Genomic DNA, 18443 nt, shown 5'->3' on the forward strand with positions numbered 1-18443 from the left:
GTTGTGGCTATACTATCTATATCCATCATAATTTATTATATCAAACCTCCCCCTCATTCTCGAAAACTCCAGGGAATGAAGTAAAAATCTGTTTAACCTTTCCCTGTAAACTCAGTTCCTCAACTTTATAAATCTTCTCTGCATTATTTCAATCTTATTTCTATCCTTCCTGTAATTAAGTGACCACAGTTGCTCATAATACCCCAAATGTAGCCTCACCCATGACTTGTATAACTTCACCAGAACTCCTTTACTCAATTATTTCATATTATGAAGGCCAACATGCCAAATGCTCATTTTACTATCTACTGCTTTCGGGAAAATGCATCTGTTTTCCAAGATCCATCTATTCTACTGCACCCTCAGTGCTCTGCCATTTACCATGTCTGTCCAACTTTGGCTAGTCCTTCCAAAGTACAAGACTGCCCACTTGTCTGCGTTAAATTCCATCTGCCATTTTGTACTCCATTTCACAGCTGGTCCAGATCCTGCTGCAAACTTTGAAAGCCTTCTTTGCTGTTCATTACACTCCCTACCTTAGACCATAAGACATAGAAACATAAATAGGCTATTCAGCCCATCGAGTTTGCCCCATCATTTAATCATGAGTTGATCAATTTTCCCACTCAGCCCCACTGCTCTGCCTTCTCCCCATAACCTTTGATGTCCTAGCTAATCAAGAACCTATCAATCTGCCTTAAATGACCTGGCCACCACAACTGCCTGTGGCAACAAATTCCACAAGTTTATCACTTGGCTGAAGAAATTGCTACTCATTTCTGTTCTAAGTGGGCATCCTTCAATCCTGAAGTTGTGTCCTCTTGTCCTAGACTCTCCCACCATGGTAAACAATCTTTCTACATTTACTCAAAATGTTTCAATGAGATTCTTCCCACATTCTCCTAAACTCCAATGAATACCGGCAAATAACTGTCAAGCGCTCATCATATGATCACCCTTTTATTCCTGGAATCACCCTACTGAGCCACCCCAACATGTCCTTGCAACCTCAAAATCATTACCACACTGACCTGTCTGCTCATGGCCACATATAAACAAAAACGGCAGTGATGCTAGAACTGCTGTAACAGTGGCACTGCCACTGGTGTGGATCTAGTAGAGTGGTGAGCAGAGTGCTCCACAGGGTCCAGCTGCCAGGCCATAATGCTGACAGCTCTGTACAGACATTAAATGGCCTTTTGGAGGATCTGATGGAGTTTTATTAAAATCCTACAACATTAAAGATCTGTACCCAAGATGGCAGCAACTGTGGTGGGCAGCATTTCACACAAGGTTTTTCAGACTGTGGAGGAGCAGCAAACCAGTGCATGGCACCTGAGATGGAGAGAACACCCTGCTTTGAGAAGAAGCCTGGGAGGTGGATCTATAGGAAAGATTACCATGGCAGCGGACCAATGAGGGGTTCAGAGGCTGAAGGACCCACAGAGGCTGCAGACTGCTGGATACTGACTCATGGGAACCAGGATTTGAGACTGTGCTGAGGGTTTTGGATGGTGAACATTTCCTGATTGTTTTGGAGGTTTGGATCTGGAGCTCAAGTTGCCAATGGTTTGAACAGGAGTCTTGGCAGCTGCAGAGGCTGTGGGAGTGCTGGAGGCAGATCCAAGGACACTCAATATGACTGAAAGGACTCTCTTTTGCTTCTCTTTCTCTGACTAAAATAGGTGCTTCAGGAAATTTCTGCCAATGGTGACTCTGCCTGCTTTACTGCTTTACAGCAGACAAAAGTCACTTTTGTGTAATGACACTTTTTTAATTACATGACAAATTAAATCTTAAGTAAAACTACAGAATATGATGGGTGTTACATTTTGCACTATTACGTGACAATAAAAGAAACCCTGAACTTTGAATGCATTGCCAAATTGAGGCCACCCACAAAATGGAGGAACTGTACCATACCTTCCATCTCAGCATTTTCCAACAAGACAGCATCAATATCAACTTCAATTTCCATTAACCCCCACTTCCCCTCGATATCTCTCTTTTATATCCTCAATCCCCTGAATCCTTTCCTCCAGTGCCCCATGCCCTTCCCTTCCTTCTCTTTTCAGAAAGTTGCTCTTCTTAGCCCTTTGGCCTCTCACTTCTCAGTTTCTTGCCTTTCTACCCTCTCACCAGTATCTACCTGCTAGCCTGTGCTCATTCCACTTCTCCTTTACTCTTCCTCTCTTCTCCTTCATACTCCACCTTTTTTCCTCACACCTGACAGAGGACACAGGCTCTTTACTTTTTACTTTCTATGAATACAGTGTGACCTGCTGTGTTTTTCCAGCATCTTTTTGTATGCACCTTTCAATATCACTGGTAGAAAGATAGATCACAGGATATGGCAGTTACAAAGTTCTTGACTATCCTTGTTTCCATTACAATGTACACTGGTCACACAGCTCTTTCACACAACTTTATCAAACTAATTCCTTAGCAGTCTTCCAAGGTATATCTCCAATTTTGTCATCAGTACATTCATCTCATTAATGGAGGATTGGTTTTGTGATTGATGGGATTTTCTCCCTTTTCATCCGACATCTCTAGTAATCCAGTGATCCTATTTGACCCATCTGGACTATATTTTCATTTTCTGTTGTTCTTTTCTGCAATATTGCCGTACTCATCCCTTCACATCCTTATCCTCAAATCTCCCAGTGGTCCAGCTGCTATAATCTTCTCTACTCCTCAAACCTTCAGATATCTGTGCTCTTCAACATCTGGCCTCTAATGTGGTGGGGCTGTTAGCTGCCAATGACTGAAGCATTTGATTTTCCTGGTTTACCAAGTTTGGATCACCTGTCCTAATGCATGATAATGAGTTTATTGTCGTACACATTGCACCTAAATTCTGACTTGCTGCAGCCAAACAGGTACATAACATAAACTAAAATTACCCCAGTATGGAAAGTGGGAATAAATAAAGGTTAGACATATAAACAAATATTCACAGTTACTGTTAGTGCAAGAAAACAAAGTGGTGCATCAAACAGTGCAGAAAGGTCTTTTTGTTGGTCATGGAGTAGTGTTAGGATTAGAGTAGTACAGGGAAGCTCAAGACCCTGATTGCCATTGGATAAAAATGGCTCTTGAACCTAGATGCACTGGACTTCAGGTTTCTGTACCTTCTACCCTAAGGTAGCAGTGAGAAGCAGTTGTGACTAAGACAATGGGGGTACTTCTTGATGTTGGCTCCCTTCTTGAGGCAGTGCCCTCCAAAGATGGCTGCAATGGATGACATTCTCCTTCCGCTGGTTCAGTGTGAGATTTTTTTGATGATGAATCTTTGCAGAACCTGCAACCACTTCAGTCACAGGCCATATTGTTGTTGCTACCAAGGTAACTGCTGTTGGAAACCATTTTCACCCCTTTTTCAATATCCTTCATGATTTTCAAGATGTGCAAGTGGCTCCACTTCAGTCACATTCATCAAAGCCCACTCCATGTCCTTGACCATATGTGGTATCACAACACTCCAGCTTAAATAGTGATGTAGATTGGTTTAGATTCCCTCACGAACATTGACGTGCAGAACATATTTCAATTGTCTGCCTTCAACTCTGGATTTTCAGCTGCTCCCTGTTTGGTGTTTATGTTTTTGTAAGCCTCTCATATTCTCTTAATCTGATTGTCTCTTTTCATTCTCTTCACTGCTTCTCCACCTCATTAATCTCCTCTGACAAGTCCTCTGTTCCAAATGCACATCAAGACTTCAGCAATTTTCTTCATCCCAAAGGCTTCCAACAATTGTTCCCTTCACATTGAATTCTTTGCTTGAAGTACATGGTGTGCATACATCTGCTGTATTCTGGACTGTGTTACATAATCATAGACATTGCTTTAATGCTCACAGCATATTTTGCTTGATTTTCTTTTCCCCACAATCCCTCAAGTTCATTTTTAGATCTCCAGTGAATTCTTCCAGTACTGTGCTGTAGTGTCCATGAGGGCTCCCACAACCATCCAATGATTTTATAAGATCGGCATACATTGTCATTGTCAGATCATTGTCCCTTTTCTGCTCTTTGAAAGAACTCATTTAAAAGTTCCTACTCCCACTTGGCCTATTCTTTTTGTAGTGACTATTTTCCTTTATAATCATTGGAAGATATCAGAATGTTGTTGTTGTCTATGACTTGATCAAAAAATTCCATATGAAAGTTGAGTTGTTTTCCTGAGTTTATTAAACAGTGTTAAATTTGTTTTCAGTTGCTATATATTCTTTCAAGTCATTAGATTTTGTTAGACAGTGCTAAAATGTTGTTATGTTACTAAAACTTGGTAGAACAAAGGAACCAAAGGAACTAAAACTAACGTGTTTGTAATCTCTCTAACAAGCCGTAAGACCTTGGCTCAAAGATGTTGCTAGGAGACACTCAAGAATATGTAAACAATATCTTGAAAGCCACAAAACAAAATTGGCTAGCATGAAATACATTTTAACTCTAACACTTTTGATTGTTTTGACTTTCAAACACAGTTTGTAAGGCATTATTGAATGTGTTCCCACTACCTTTCAAGCAGGATATTACACATCAACTGGTTGCATTATTTCCATGTGAGTTTCACATGGCCAAGGAGAGCAGCGGCTACTCAGGTGCATACTGGAACCAGGATAGTTATGATGACCACAGAGATCATTTTTACCAAAACTGTGACTGAGAGACTGTATGTACTGGATTCTCATTCACCTGCTGAGAACCAAGTGGCCCCTTGTGTTGTGACAGCCGTGCTGAACAAATCTGATTTGACTGTGATGTTAAAACAGCAGAAGCCTAAATTGACCAGAATCTATCTAGTTGCTCTTATTATGTTTTCTGTGAATTTTAAAATCCAAAATAGCCCTGGGATATTGGCATCTTTCTGTGATGCTTGGATAATGTGCAGAACTAAGATTTTCACTATATCTTGGTGCCCGCAGCAATAAACTAAACTCTGGTGTCCTGTCTCCTGAAGAACCTCCAGCCATGCAGCAGGGGCAGGTTTGCTGATGGACTGTGACTCACGAGGGGATTCCTGTGGTGGCTCTCATCTCCCTCTCACTCACACAGTCATTCATCCCTGGGCATAGTCCAATTTTATTTCCACCCTGGTCATCCATACATTCTGAGGGTGGAGATGGGGGGGGGGGACTCTTTGAGTTTCATGCTCCTCTTCCCTGCTCATTCACCTGGAAATAATTGTATTTCAGTGATTCCTCTGATTTTTACCTTTGCACCCACCTTAGCAAGATGTCCATTTCCACCTGCCTATTCTTCCTCTAATGTGCCTGCAAATTTGATCCTCCATCAGCTCTCTACTATTTGACATGTCCCCAAAGTCCCAGCCTGAAACCTTGACCATCTGACTCACTGACTTCCTCATTGCTTGCTGTGCACCAATATCATTCCATGTCACAAATTACAGGGCTAATGGAGTGGAAAGTGTTGCACAGAGCTGTACCGTGTAATCAATTTTTAAGTTGATTTACAGACTATCCGATAGCCTGTCTTTCTGTGGCTGGGTGGATATGGTGTACCATGTATACATGGATTGTAAGAGGTTGCAACTTCTATTTGAAAACTTGAAGGGGCTGCTCCTCAGGCTCTGGCTGCATTTCAGTCCCACACTTCTAATCTTCGGCCACCCAGAGAGGAAAGGAGGGTGGGACACTCAGAGGATCTCCTGGTCAGTTTTCTCTTGGACCTGGCCAAATTGGCCATTTGTGGGTCTAGGCAGTGGGTAGTTGAGGATTTGGTCTGGGCTGACTGCTTGCCCATCTTCCAGGGTTATGTTGGTCCCCATCTGTTTTTAGAGAAGGAACGTGTGGTGTCTTCAGGAACAACAGGGGATGTGCAGGACCAGTGGGCATCCCAGAGGCTTGAGTGGATACTGGATGTTGTCTGTGGTATTAATTAAACTTCTAAATAATGTGCAACTGAAGTCCTGTAAAATGGCATTAATGTGTTTTCTTGCAATCACGGAATAAACCATCTTTGTCAAAAGAAAATAAAAACTAAGGGGTTAAACTGGACAGGAGCTGTATGGGGTGGATCACTCAGTGCCTGCAAGCTGCAACCATGGCAGGTAGTGGGTCAGCAGCCTGTTCCCTGGAAGATCAAGTCACTCGCAGATTCTGCTCCAGAGGAGTTAGTTGAGGATTTCCACTTGACAAAAGCTGATGGCTGCACACACAGAAAGCCTAACATGTGCACAAGACAGCCAAAAATCGTACATGAAATGTCAAGGAATTGAACTGAATTGTTTATTGCCACATGTACTCAGATAGAGTGAATAGCTTTGTTTCCTGTGCTGTCCAGGCAAGTCAGCCCATGCTTAAGTACAACAGGTAGTGCAGTATGAAACAAAATTGGAGATATAGTGTTACAGTAAGTTTAAAAGTGCAGGGTAGATATTACAAGGACAAAGTTTAGGTATATTTGTTACATTATGCCTGGTACAGTGAGAACGAATTTTCTACCAGCACTCTAATAGGTCAGTTCCAACAGAAGTACAAGTGTGTAAGGTAGACAGTGAAGAGTACAATCACAAAGTATAATTTCAACGATAAAAAGGAAAATTAGTACAAAGTGAGAGTAGTATGAGAACACCATTGAAGGATTCATTCAGGAGCCTGATGGGTGCAGGGAATGTGTTCCTTGATCTTTTAAGAAAGCTGAGGGTGAGTGCACTTTCATGGCTGTTGAATCAATGTTGTTGATCCAGGTCAGATCATTGGAAATATTTACACCCAATGTCTCCTACTCGCTTCACTTCAGTGCTATTGATGTGGCAGGAGTGTGGTCTCCATCTCTTCTTATGAGAAGCTTCTTTCAATTTATATTAACTTTTTGTCTTAATCCTCTAATCCTTTCTCTAACACTCTTTAATAAGTGGCTGTCTGTTGACCATTAGACCAGTCATATTTGCGAGATTTTCTGTATGTCTCAAAAGGCTCATCTGTTTCCTCCCCTCCTGTTTCTACGCATGTTTCCAACCCCTTTCTCCATGCTTTTCAAAAAAATGCGAAACACGTTCAATATTCCCTTTGATCATTTTTTCAAGGAGACAAATGTAGAAAAAAATCAAATTTGTAGTTGCTTTGATTTTAAATTACTGGTGATAGATTCATCTTCGCTCCAAGCACAGAATTATTTTCAAGCACTGCAGCTCAGCTCACCATCTGTGGTTCAGGTCTTAATCTTCTTTAATCACCCAAGTGCTGTGAAACTTTAGAAGGTACACCGATAAATATTTTCATTGGTTTCCTGGTATTGGCGGCTTTGGAAAGTCTCAACCTAATTCTTTGCTCTGAGATGCTTAGAATGGTGTGGATCAAGAACTGAGAGAGTTCAAATTCAAGCGTACTTAGCACAATAAAATGTCCAGATGTCAGCCATGGAGTATAATGTATCATCCAAAACTCAGCTGACATAATTCATACTATGTCTGATACTAAGGAACATTATGCATTCCCCCTACCAGAGGTGTAGAAATTACCTTCAAGCATTACGAATGTCGCCAACAGCAGGAAAATGCAAGAGTTCAAACATCTGAGATGATCATCTTTCTTTGTACCATCTTCTGTAGTATGTGCTCCATAAACTGTTCTTTAAACCCCTCAAAGAGAGCAAAAGAAGTGGGAAGGAGTGTTCAGTAAGGGAATTCCAGTACAGAGACCCTGGAAAACAAGCCTTTTTTGAGAAAGATACGTATGGGGAAAATGCTTCTTTTTCTTTGGCTTGGCTTCGCGGACGAAGATTTGTGGAGGGGTATGTCCATGTCTGCTGCAGGCTCAGTACAAGTCCGATGCAGGACAGGCAGGCACGGTTGTAGCGGTTGCAAGGGAAAATTGGTTGGTTGGGGTTAGGTGTTGGGTTTATCCTCCTTTGTCTTTTGTCAGTGAGGTGGGCTCTGCGGTCTTCTTCAAAGGAGGTTGCTGCCCAACGAACTAGCAAGATATTTTCTCTTTCAGTGCCAAGAAGTTTAGCACTGATAAGAAACCCCTGAATTACTGACAAGGATCTGCCAATTATTCCCAGGGATCTGCCCCTGAATCTGAGGTAAGATGAGTTGGTGCAGGTGATGAATAAAGATAAGGTTGTAGTCCTGGACACACCCAAGAAAGACTCAGCCACCACATTGAAAGTTGTTAATGACTGTTTTTATTCAAATTCAGCGCGCGCCCTTTTAAGGGCAGCATGAGCTCAGTCACCTTGTGCTTTGTGACATCATAATCACTGCCCCAGGCATGCGCTAGGCAGGAGACTTGAGGCAGGGAGAAACCCTGACAGTGCCATCTTCCCATGGCTGCCTTGCCATGAGATGTTGCATGCAGGGCCAGTTCGCCAAGTGAGAATGCGCCGCCACACAACCCCCTCCAGAACCGGCTACGCGTCCCACCACTTAAGCGAGTGGCCCTGGCATTTGGGCATGGCTGTCTGCACCGGCCATGATGGATCTAAGTGAGCCACCTTCAAATGGTTCATGGTGAAAAGTTGGTCTTTACCTCCTATGTCCAAAGTAAAAGTCCTGCCGGACTGCTGGAGGACCTTGTATGGACCTTTGTACGGGTGTTGTAAAGGTGCAGTATGTGGACCGCGCCGAACAAATACGAATTCCACTGAGTCCAGCACTTTGGGATGACGTGTCGGCCAGATGCCATGAGGTGAGGGTGGGGGGGGGGGGGGGGGGCGGTGGTGGAGAGGGTTAGTGAGGATAGTTTCTTATGGAGATCTGCCAAAAGGTTTGCGTGCTCAGACATGATGTTGGGCTCCGGGCAAAAGAACTTACCGGGCAGCAAGAGCAGTGCGCTGTAGACCAGTTCCACAGAAGACACCTGTAGGTCCTCCTTGGGTGCTGTTCTGATTTCATATGACGATGAAATCTCTCCACCAAACCATTTGCTTGCGAGTGGTAGGCTGTGGTGTGGTGGAGTTTAACCCTCAGGAGGATCGCCAGCTGAGCCTAGAGCGCGGAGGTGAACTGGGCACTCCTGTCACTGTTGATGTGCGCTGGGACTCCAACCTAGCAATCCAATGACGGACTAGGTTCCTGCGCACATCTCTGTGAAAGCCTCTTTGATGGGAGCGGCCTCCAGCCATCTCGTGGTCTGATCGACTATTGTGAGAAGGTAGTGCGCTTCTCTGAACACTGGCAGGGGGCCTACGACATCAACGTGGATGTGCTGAAATCTCCGCAGTGCTGGGTCGAATTGCTAGATTGGGGCCTGTGTATGCCGGTGGACCTTGGAGGCCTGGCACCTGGTGCAGTTCCTCACCATCTCGGCTACCTCATTTTGAGCCCATGCCACACAAACTGCTCTGCCACCATTCGCACTGAAGCCTTCACCAAGGGGTGGGCTAGGTTGTGGACTAAGCTGAAAACCCTCGACCTCCACTGTGGTGGAACTACCAGGTGCGGCGACCAGGTGGAGACGTCGCAGAGCAGCGTGTCCGAACAGTTGGGCAATTGAATGTCCTAGAGCTCGAGGCCAGAGATGGCGGTCTGGAGAACCTGCGTCTCTCTGTCCAGCTTCTGGGCCTGTGCTAACTGTGTGTAGTTAAGGCCGGGGGTGGGGGAGAGAGTGTTGATCGCCAGATGAGAGAGAGCATCCGCCATGACATTGTCTTTGCCTGCCCTGTGCCGGATGTCAGTGGTGAACTTCGACACATAGGAGAGGTGACGTTGCTGGCGAGCCGACTACGGATCTATGGCCATTGCGAGTGCCTGTGTGAGGGGCTTGTGGTCCGTGGACACCACGAAGGGCCTACCCTCCAGAAAGTATTGAAAATGCCAGATAGCCAGGTAGAGCACCAGGAGCTCCCAGTCGAAAGCGCTGTACTTGAGCTCCGGCAGGTCCAGCTGTTTGCTAAAGAAGGCCAGCAGGTGCCACTGTCCATTGAGCCAATGCTTGAGTACACCCCCTACCGCCATGGTTGAGGCATCCACCGAGAGTGCCGTGTGTGCCTCTGGGTGTGGGTGCACCAATAGAGTTGCGTTGGTGAGGGCCTACTTTGTTGCGGCAAAAGCAGTCTCTGCCTCCTCCGTCCAGGTCAGGACTTTCTCCTTAGTGGCGATCAATGCAAACAGCGATCACATGCTGTGGGCGGTGCTGGGGATTAACCGTTGATTAAAAATTCACCATCCCCATGAACTCCTGCAAGCCTTTGAGGGTGGTTAGCTTGGGGAACCACTGGACGGCCGCGACCTTCTCTGGTGCCGGGGCAGCACCTACTGCCGAAATTGTGTGCCCCAGGAACTGCAGCGTCTGCTTGCCGAACTGGCACATGGCCATGTTGACCATGAGGCCAAACTCTGCCAGTTGGGTAAACAGGGTACGGAGATGGGCCTTGTGCTTCTCAAGGTTGCGGCGAGCGATAAAGATATTGTCCAGGTAGATAAACACAAAGTCCAAGTCCCTACCCACTGCGTCCATGGGGCGCTGAAAAGTCTGGGCCGCATTCTTGAGGCTGAAAGGCATATGTAGGAATTCAGAGGCCAAAGGGGATGATAATTGCCATCTTGCCAATGTCCTCGGGGTGGACCAGGATCTGATGATACCCCCACACCAGATCAACCTTGGAGAAGACTTGTGCGCCGTGGAGATTGGATGAGAAGTCTTGAATGTGTGGAACTGGGTACCTGTCCGGTGTGGTTGTGTCGTTTAAACAGCAGTAATCGCCGGAGGGTCTCCAGCCCCCGGAGGATTTGGGGACTGTGTGAAGGAGGGATGCCCAGGTGCTGTCTGAGTGACGGATGATTCCCCCAACTCCTGCAGCCAGGAAAACGCCTCCTTTGCCAGCTGCATCTTCTCGGGCAGAAGTCATCTGGGCTTGGCATGCAGCAGGGGGCCCTGCATGGAGATATGGTTGTTCTACCCCATGCTGGAGTAAGGTGGTGCTGAATCGTGGTTGAAGGATGGTGGGGAACTCGTGGAGTATGTTCGAATACTCATACCTGGAAGTCACATGATTGTCGGCACTTACGAGCTTGCACTCCCCAGCACTGATGGTAAAAGCACCAAGTGGAATGGTGCTCCTCCGGCTTGTGCTTGGGGGAGTGTTGCGGCCGGCTGGCTCTTAGTTGCACAACCTGACTGACAGCTGCTTCATTCTCCCTCTTGGTGCGCCAGAGGGTGTCTGCTCTCTCTGCGACTTGGCGTGGATCCGTGAAGTCCTCATCCGCCAGGAGTAGTAGGATTTCCCCGGGCATCTGCTCAAGGAAGATCTGATGGAATAGGAAGCAAGGTTTGTGATCCTCTGCCAGCACCAGGATCTCGTCCATTAAGGCCGATGGTGTGCGGTCCCCAAGCTCGTCGAGGTGCAGGAGCCTGGAGACTTGCTGCTGAGGGGAGAGCCCAAAAATGCCAAGGACCAGGTTCTCGAGGGCAGGATATTTACCCTCGGCCGGTGGGTTGTGTATTAGATCATCCACCCTAGCTGCCATTTCTTTGTCCAGCACACTCACGATGTGGTAGAATATCGTGGCGTCTGCTGAAACGTTCCTCAGTTGAAACTGCACCTCCACCTGGCCGAACCACGTATGCGGGCAATGGGTCCAGAAGGGGGGCAGTTTGATGGCAATGGCATTGATCTCTGCTGGATCCATGTTCTTGAGATCAGAGAGGTGCCTGGGCTCAACGGGGTCACCAATGTAGTGCTGGACACAGCCAAGAAAGACTCAGCCATCACATTGAAAGTCGTTGATGACTTTTTATTAAAATTCAGCGCGTGCCCTTTTAAGGGCAGCATGAGCTCAGTTACCTCGTGCATTGTGACATCATAATCGCTGCCCCAGGCACGCGCTGGGCAGGAGACGAGGCAGGGAGAAAACCCTGATAGCGTCATCTTCCCATGGCTGCCCCACCACGTGGGGTTACACGCGGGGCCGGTTCGCCATGAGAGAGTGCACTGCCACAAGGTGAACTTTTTTCCCCTCAAAGTGTCATGTGCTTTTGAAATTCTCTTCCACTAAAGGCAGCGGAAACAGAGTTAAACAAGAAAATCTGCAGAGGCTGGGGTCTATTGCAATACACAAGACGTTGAGCGTGTCTACCCATTGCCTCATGTACTGCCAAATCCAGGCCATTCATAAATTGGAGGAACACACCTTATTTTCTGTCTCAGCAGTCTCCAACAAGACAATGTTAAGATGCTGTGTGACCTTTTGAGTTTCTCTTGCACTTTGGTTTATTTCACTGGAAACAGAATCGTTGAATATAAGACTGAGGCAGAGCTAGATAGATACTTGATAAGCAAGGAGGTGAAAGGTTACCAGTAGGAAGCAGGAATGGAGAATTGAAGCTACAGTCAGATTGGCCATGATTTTCTTGAATGATGGAGCAGGTTTGTGGGTCCAAGTAACAACTCTGTTGCCGCCTGATAGATCAGCCTGCTCACTTTCATCCAATCCTCACCCCAACAGAACAATTGAGAGGTGGGAGCATGGCAATTTATTTTTAAATAAATTAAGTTTCCCAACTATTCTATTTGTTTATTCTTAACATTTTTCTTAAAGTTTAAAGGCTGATTAATGTTAGTAAAAACACACAAGAGCTGGAGGAACTTAATTCATTGTATTTGAATATTTCATCAAACAGAAACATTGACAAAGAGTTATAACCTTTGGTGTTTTTAGCAGTTGGCAAAACTCTGGCGATGTTGACCCACATATCCAGGTCCTCCAGGGAATTAGGTGGGTGGAAGCTGTGCCCCTGTTCTGTCCATGAGTGGCCTGATACTTGTAAGGACCCTGTGTTCCATGTGTCCTCACACAGAATGCCTCCCTTGGTTACTTGTGAACTCATTCATGGAGCATCTCCCCGTGTTCCTTGTGTCCTCACAGAGTGTCCCCCCGTGTTCCTTGTGTCCTCACAGAGTGTCCCCCCGTGTTCCTTGTGTCCTCACAGAGTGTCCCCCCGTGTTCCTTGTGTCCTCACAGAGTGTCCCCCCGTGTTCCTTGTGTGTTCACAGAGTGTCACCCCCCCCGTGTTCCTTGTGTCCCCACAGAGTGTCACCCACCTCGTGTTCCACGGGTCCCCACAGAGTGCCCCCCCCGCGATCCACAGGTCCCCACAGTGTGCCCCCCCGCGTTCCACGGGTCCCCACAGTGTGCCCCCCGCGTTCCACGGGTCCCCACAGAGTGCCCCCCCGCGTTCCACGGGTCCCCACAGAGTGCCCCCCCGCGTTCCACGGGTCCCCACAGAGTGCCCCCCCCGCGTTCCACGGGTCCCCACAGAGTGCCCCCCCGCGTTCCACGGGTCCCCACAGAGTGCCCCCCGCGTTCCACGGGTCCCCACAGAGTGCCCACCGCGTTCCACGGGTCCCCACAGAGTGCCCCCCCGCGTTCCACGGGTCCCAACAGAGTGCACCCCGCGTTCCACGGGTCCCCACAGAGTGCCCCCCCGCGTTCCACGGGTCTCCACAGAGTGCCCCCCCCCGCGTTCCACGGGTCCCCACAGAGTGCCCCCCCGCGTTCCACGGGTCCCCACAGAGTGCCCCCCCGCGTACCACGGGTCCCCACAGAGTGCCCCCCCCGCGTACCACGGGTCCCCACAGAGTGCCCCCCCGCGTACCACGGGTCCCCACAGAGTGCCCCCCCCGCGTACCACGGGTCCCCACAGAGTGCCCCCCCCGCGTACCACGGGTCCCCACAGAGTGCCCCCCCGCGTACCACGGGTCCCCACAGAGTGCCCCCCCGCGTACCACGGGTCCCCACAGAGTGCCCCCCCCCGCGTACCACGGGTCCCCACAGAGTGCCCCCCCGCGTACCACGGGTCCCCACAGAGTGCCCCCCCGCGTACCACGGGTCCCCACAGAGTGCCCCCCCGCGTACCACGGGTCCCCACAGAGTGCCCCCCCGCGTACCACGGGTCCCCACAGAGTGCCCCCCCGCGTACCACGGGTCCCCACAGAGTGCCCCCCCCGTGTTGCACGGGTCCTCACAAAGTGTCCCCCATGCTTTCCTAAGACAGTGGGAGGTGTGGACGGAGTTGACGGAGGGGCGGTTGGTGTCCCTAATGGCCTGAGCAATGTTCACAACTCTAAAATTTCTTGTGGTCTTGATCTTGAACCGAGCAATTCCGTTACCAAGCTGTGATTTGTTTTTTTTTTAATATTTTATTTAAATTTCCATACATGCAATAATATCCAAATACACAAAAAATATCCATTGTACATCTCAAATCAATATACATGCTATTACATACCCTCCATCTCTTCTGCCCCTCCCCCCAAATAATAACCCCAAAGACCTTAAAAACAAAAAGAGAAGTAGGAAAAAGGAAACACATCTTGTGACTAAAATTTCAATACATTCAGTCAACTTTTGCCTTTACATTATTAATTATATACTGAGTCCAAGGAGTTGATAAGGTTCTCTGAGGTTCAGGAGATACCTTTCATAAACTAATACCAACAATATAAAAATATTGGTACCATATTTTGAAGGCAACATCATATTTATTTTTTAAATTATGTAATTTTATCAAGGGGGTCAACAGTTATGTATTATAGCATGACATATATCCATTACCAAATGAGAATTTGATTTCCTTGTCACTGCTTTACATTTTCTTGTGATTGTTAATTCAATTTTCACAAATTCCTTTTGAAACATTAAGTTTCAGTTTTGGCCTTGTCCCAGATATATTGCCTAATAAGAAAATGATCGGATCTTGAGGAAATTTAACTTTAGTGACCAGTTCTAAAAGTGATCCTAGTACCATCTAAAATAGTCTCAATTTTGAACATGATCATGTGGAGTGTAAAAAAAAAACCTAACTCTTGATTACACCCAAAACATTTATCTGATAAATCTGATTTCAGTCTATTTAATTCCTTTGGGGTAAGATATAATTGGTTCAATATAACCTTTTACATCAATCTATATCTGACATATATTTGTCACACTATCATGACACCATTCCAATCAATTCTTCTCCCCAATACTAATATTTAAATCAGTTTCCCACTTCTGTCTAAATATATGGATTCTTTGTTTTCATATTCCCTTTTACAATAATGTATACATAGCTAAAATAAATTTCTTAATACATTTATTACAAATCAAACTTTCTATTTCACTTCCTTCAAGCAATAACATTGTTGGAGCCAATTTATCTTGTAAATACACCTTTATTTGATAATAGCAAAATATTGTATTTTGTATCCCATATTTATTTTTAAGTTGATCAAATGGCATTAAACCTCCCTTCAAAATAATCCACTATTCTTCTAATTCCTTTTGTAGACTAAATATTAAAAAGTTGATTATTCATTTTAAATAGAATAAGTCTATTTTGAATCATTGGTAGTTTGGGTATCTCATATTCCTCATTCCCATTTCAATTACCTTATTCCATATATTCATCAAATGATTCAACAGTGAAGTATCCCTATCTCCAGTTATTAATCTCATATATATATAAAAAATCTTCAGGCATTATCTCCCCTATTTTATCCATCTCTATTTTAATCCATGTTGGTTTCTCTCCTTCAAAGAAGGAAAAGAGAAATCTTATTTGTGTTGCTTTATAATAATTTTTAAAATTTGGAAGTTGTAAACCTCCCAATTCAAATTTCTAAGTTAATTTTTCAAATAAGGCCCTCGACATTTTGCCCTTCCAAAGAAACTTTGTTACATATTTATTCAATTCTTGAAAAAAAATTGTGGAATAAATATAGGCAACGTTTGTCAAATAGGAAAAAAATATTCATTTTTATGCAATTAACTCTTCCCAAAAAAGTTAAAGGTAATTCCATCCATTTTTTAAAATCTTCATCAATTTTTTTAAATAAAGGTGAAGCAACAAAGAACACAAGGGACATCATGAGCTGACTAGTTTAATGGCATCATGTGACTCCCAGAAATGAAACAGCTCCCAGAAGCCTTAGTCATTAGTTCCCAAGAAACTCCAGGGAATTCCTGGGCCCGCAGAGACCTGCAACTCCAAAGCTTCCATGAGGTAAGTAGTGGTGCAGTCCATCACAATATTATTTAAGTTATTCATATCCTTAAATATTTTATTTCATTTACTGGCCATTTAAATTGGGTATCTCTTTTTCACTGTGTATAATCACTCCTACTAAGAGGCATAATCTCACTTTTATCTCAATTTACCTTATAACCAGATATTATTATATATTCTTTTAATCTTGAATATAATTTGCATAAAATAACTTTCCAGTTCCATCAAATAGATTATTGTATCATCTGCAAATAAATTAATCTTGTATTCCTTTCTACCAATTCTAAAACCTTTAATATCAGAATCAGACCTAATCAATTCTGCCAATGGTTCTATTGCTAACAAAAATAAAGCTGGAGACAATGGGTTCCCTTGTCTACTAAGTCTAGTTACTTGAAAATTATCAGAAACTTGTCCATTTGTTACCACTTTGGCTTTTGGTCCATTATACAAGGCTTTAATCCAATTAATAAATGTTTGTCCTAGTCCAAACTTTTCAATTACTTTAAATAAAAATTCCCATTCTTATCTATCAAATACTTTCTCCACCTCTAAACCCACTGCTACACTTACAGCTCCTCTTTTTCTGTGCCAAATGTATTATACTCATCAATCTAGTCACATTTTCTCCTGACTTTTTTTAAACAAATCCAGTTTGATCCATATTTATTAACTTTTGTAAGTATTTTGCTAATATTTTTTGTGACTTTTATAATCTGCATTTAGTAAAGCTAGAGGTCTATATGAAAATGGCTTTAAAGGACCTTTTTTTTTACTTAATCATTGTTTTAAAAGATTCCAGTAAGGTATGTGTTTCAGCCGCCTGTCTTAATACTTCAATAATGGGAGTAATTAATAAATCCTTAAACTTTATAAAATTCAGGCAGGAAACCATCCTCTCCCAGAGACTTATTACTTTATAAAGAATACAATCTCTATTAGTGTGAAAGGAGCAGCCAACTCTCTCTGATCATACAAATTTAATTTATGTAAATTAATTGGAGATTTTTTTAAATTACCTATTTTATTATCATCTTTTAAAGACTCTGATTGATATAACTTTAAATAAAATTGTTTTAAATTGCCATTTCTTGAGGTTTATGAGAAATTAAATCAAAATCATTCTTAATTGCAATAATCATTCTCGATGCTTGTCCTGCATCTCTTCTTTGGCTTGGCTTCGCGGACGAAGATTTATGGAGGGGGTAAAAAGTCCACGTCAGCTGCAGGCTCGTTTGTGGCTGACCAGTCCGATGCGGGACAGGCAGACACGATTGCAGCGGTTGCAAGGGAAAATTGGTTGGTTGGGGTTGGGTGTTGGGTTTTTCCTCCTTTGCCTTTTGTCAGTGAGGTGGGCTCTGCGGTCTTCTTCAAAGGAGGCTGCTGCCCGCCAAACTGTGAGGCGCCAAGATGCACGGTTTGAGGCGTTATCAGCCCACTGGCGGTGGTCAATGTGGCAGGCACCAAGAGATTTCTTTAGGCAGTCCTTGTACCTTTTCTTTGGTGCACCTCTGTCACGGTGGCCAGTGGAGAGCTCGCCATATAATACGATCTTGGGAAGGCGATGGTCCTCCATTCTGGAGACGTGACCCATCCAGCGCAGCTGGATCTTCAGCAGCGTGGACTCGATGCTGCCGACCTCTGCCATCTCGAGTACCTCGACGTTAGGGGTGTGAGCGCTCCAATGGATGTTGAGGATGGAGCGGAGACAACGCTGGTGGAAGCGTTCTAGGAGCCGTAGGTGGTGCCGGTAGAGGACCCATGATTCGGAGCCGAACAGGAGTGTGGGTATGACAACGGCTCTGTATACGCTTATCTTTGTGAGGTTTTTCAGTTGGTTGTTTTTCCAGACTCTTTTGTGTAGTCTTCCAAAGGCGCTATTTGCCTTGGCGAGTCTGTTGTCTATCTCATTGTCGATCCTTGCATCTGATGAAATGGTGCAGCCGAGATAGGTAAACTGGTTGACCGTTTTGAGTTTTGTGTGCCCGATGGAGATGTGGGGGGGCTGGTAGTCATGGTGGGGAGCTGGCTGATGGAGGACCTCAGTTTTCTTCAGGCTGACTTCCAGGCCAAACATTTTGGCAGTTTCCGCAAAGCAGGACGTCAAGCGCTGAAGAGCTGGCTCTGAATGGGCAACTAAAGCGGCATCATCTGCAAAGAGTAGTTCACGGACAAGTTTCTCTTGTGTCTTGGTGTGAGCTTGCAGGCGCCTCAGATTGAAGAGACTGCCATCCATGCGGTACCGGATGTAAACAGCGTCTTCATTGTTGGGGTCTTTCATGGCTTGGTTCAGCATCATGCTGAAGAAGATTGAAAAGAGGGTTGGTGCGAGAACACAGCCTTGCTTCACGCCATTGTTAATGGAGAAGGGTTCAGAGAGCTCATTGCTGTATCTGACCCGACCTTGTTGGTTTTCGTGCAGTTGGATAATCATGTTGAGGAACTTTGGGGGACATCCGATGCGCTCTAGTATTTGCCAAAGCCC

The 18443-nt window shown here is 45.1% G+C and overlaps 1 protein-coding gene across 17 annotated transcripts in view; it reads left to right on the forward strand.

The window, feature by feature from the left end:
* Positions 1–18443, forward strand: part of LOC138760861 (interphotoreceptor matrix proteoglycan 1-like) — a 175005-nt gene that overhangs the window by 37943 nt on the left and 118619 nt on the right. For 9 of the 17 annotated variants that reach the window (XM_069932080.1, XM_069932073.1, XM_069932087.1 and 6 more), the window contains exon 2: positions 15791–15955. The exons of 2 other annotated variants lie outside the window; for them this stretch is intronic. Coding sequence is in view for 1 of the 15 variants with exons in the window: in XM_069932081.1 (XP_069788182.1) it covers positions 8441–8453 (13 nt within the window). In the remaining 14 variants the exon portion in view is untranslated. 6 more of the 17 variants (XM_069932078.1, XM_069932081.1, XM_069932079.1 and 3 more) reach the window with 4 other exon arrangements.

This window comes from Narcine bancroftii, chromosome 4, assembly GCF_036971445.1.
Source record: "Narcine bancroftii isolate sNarBan1 chromosome 4, sNarBan1.hap1, whole genome shotgun sequence".
In the NCBI taxonomy this organism is placed as follows: Eukaryota; Metazoa; Chordata; class Chondrichthyes; order Torpediniformes; family Narcinidae; genus Narcine; species Narcine bancroftii.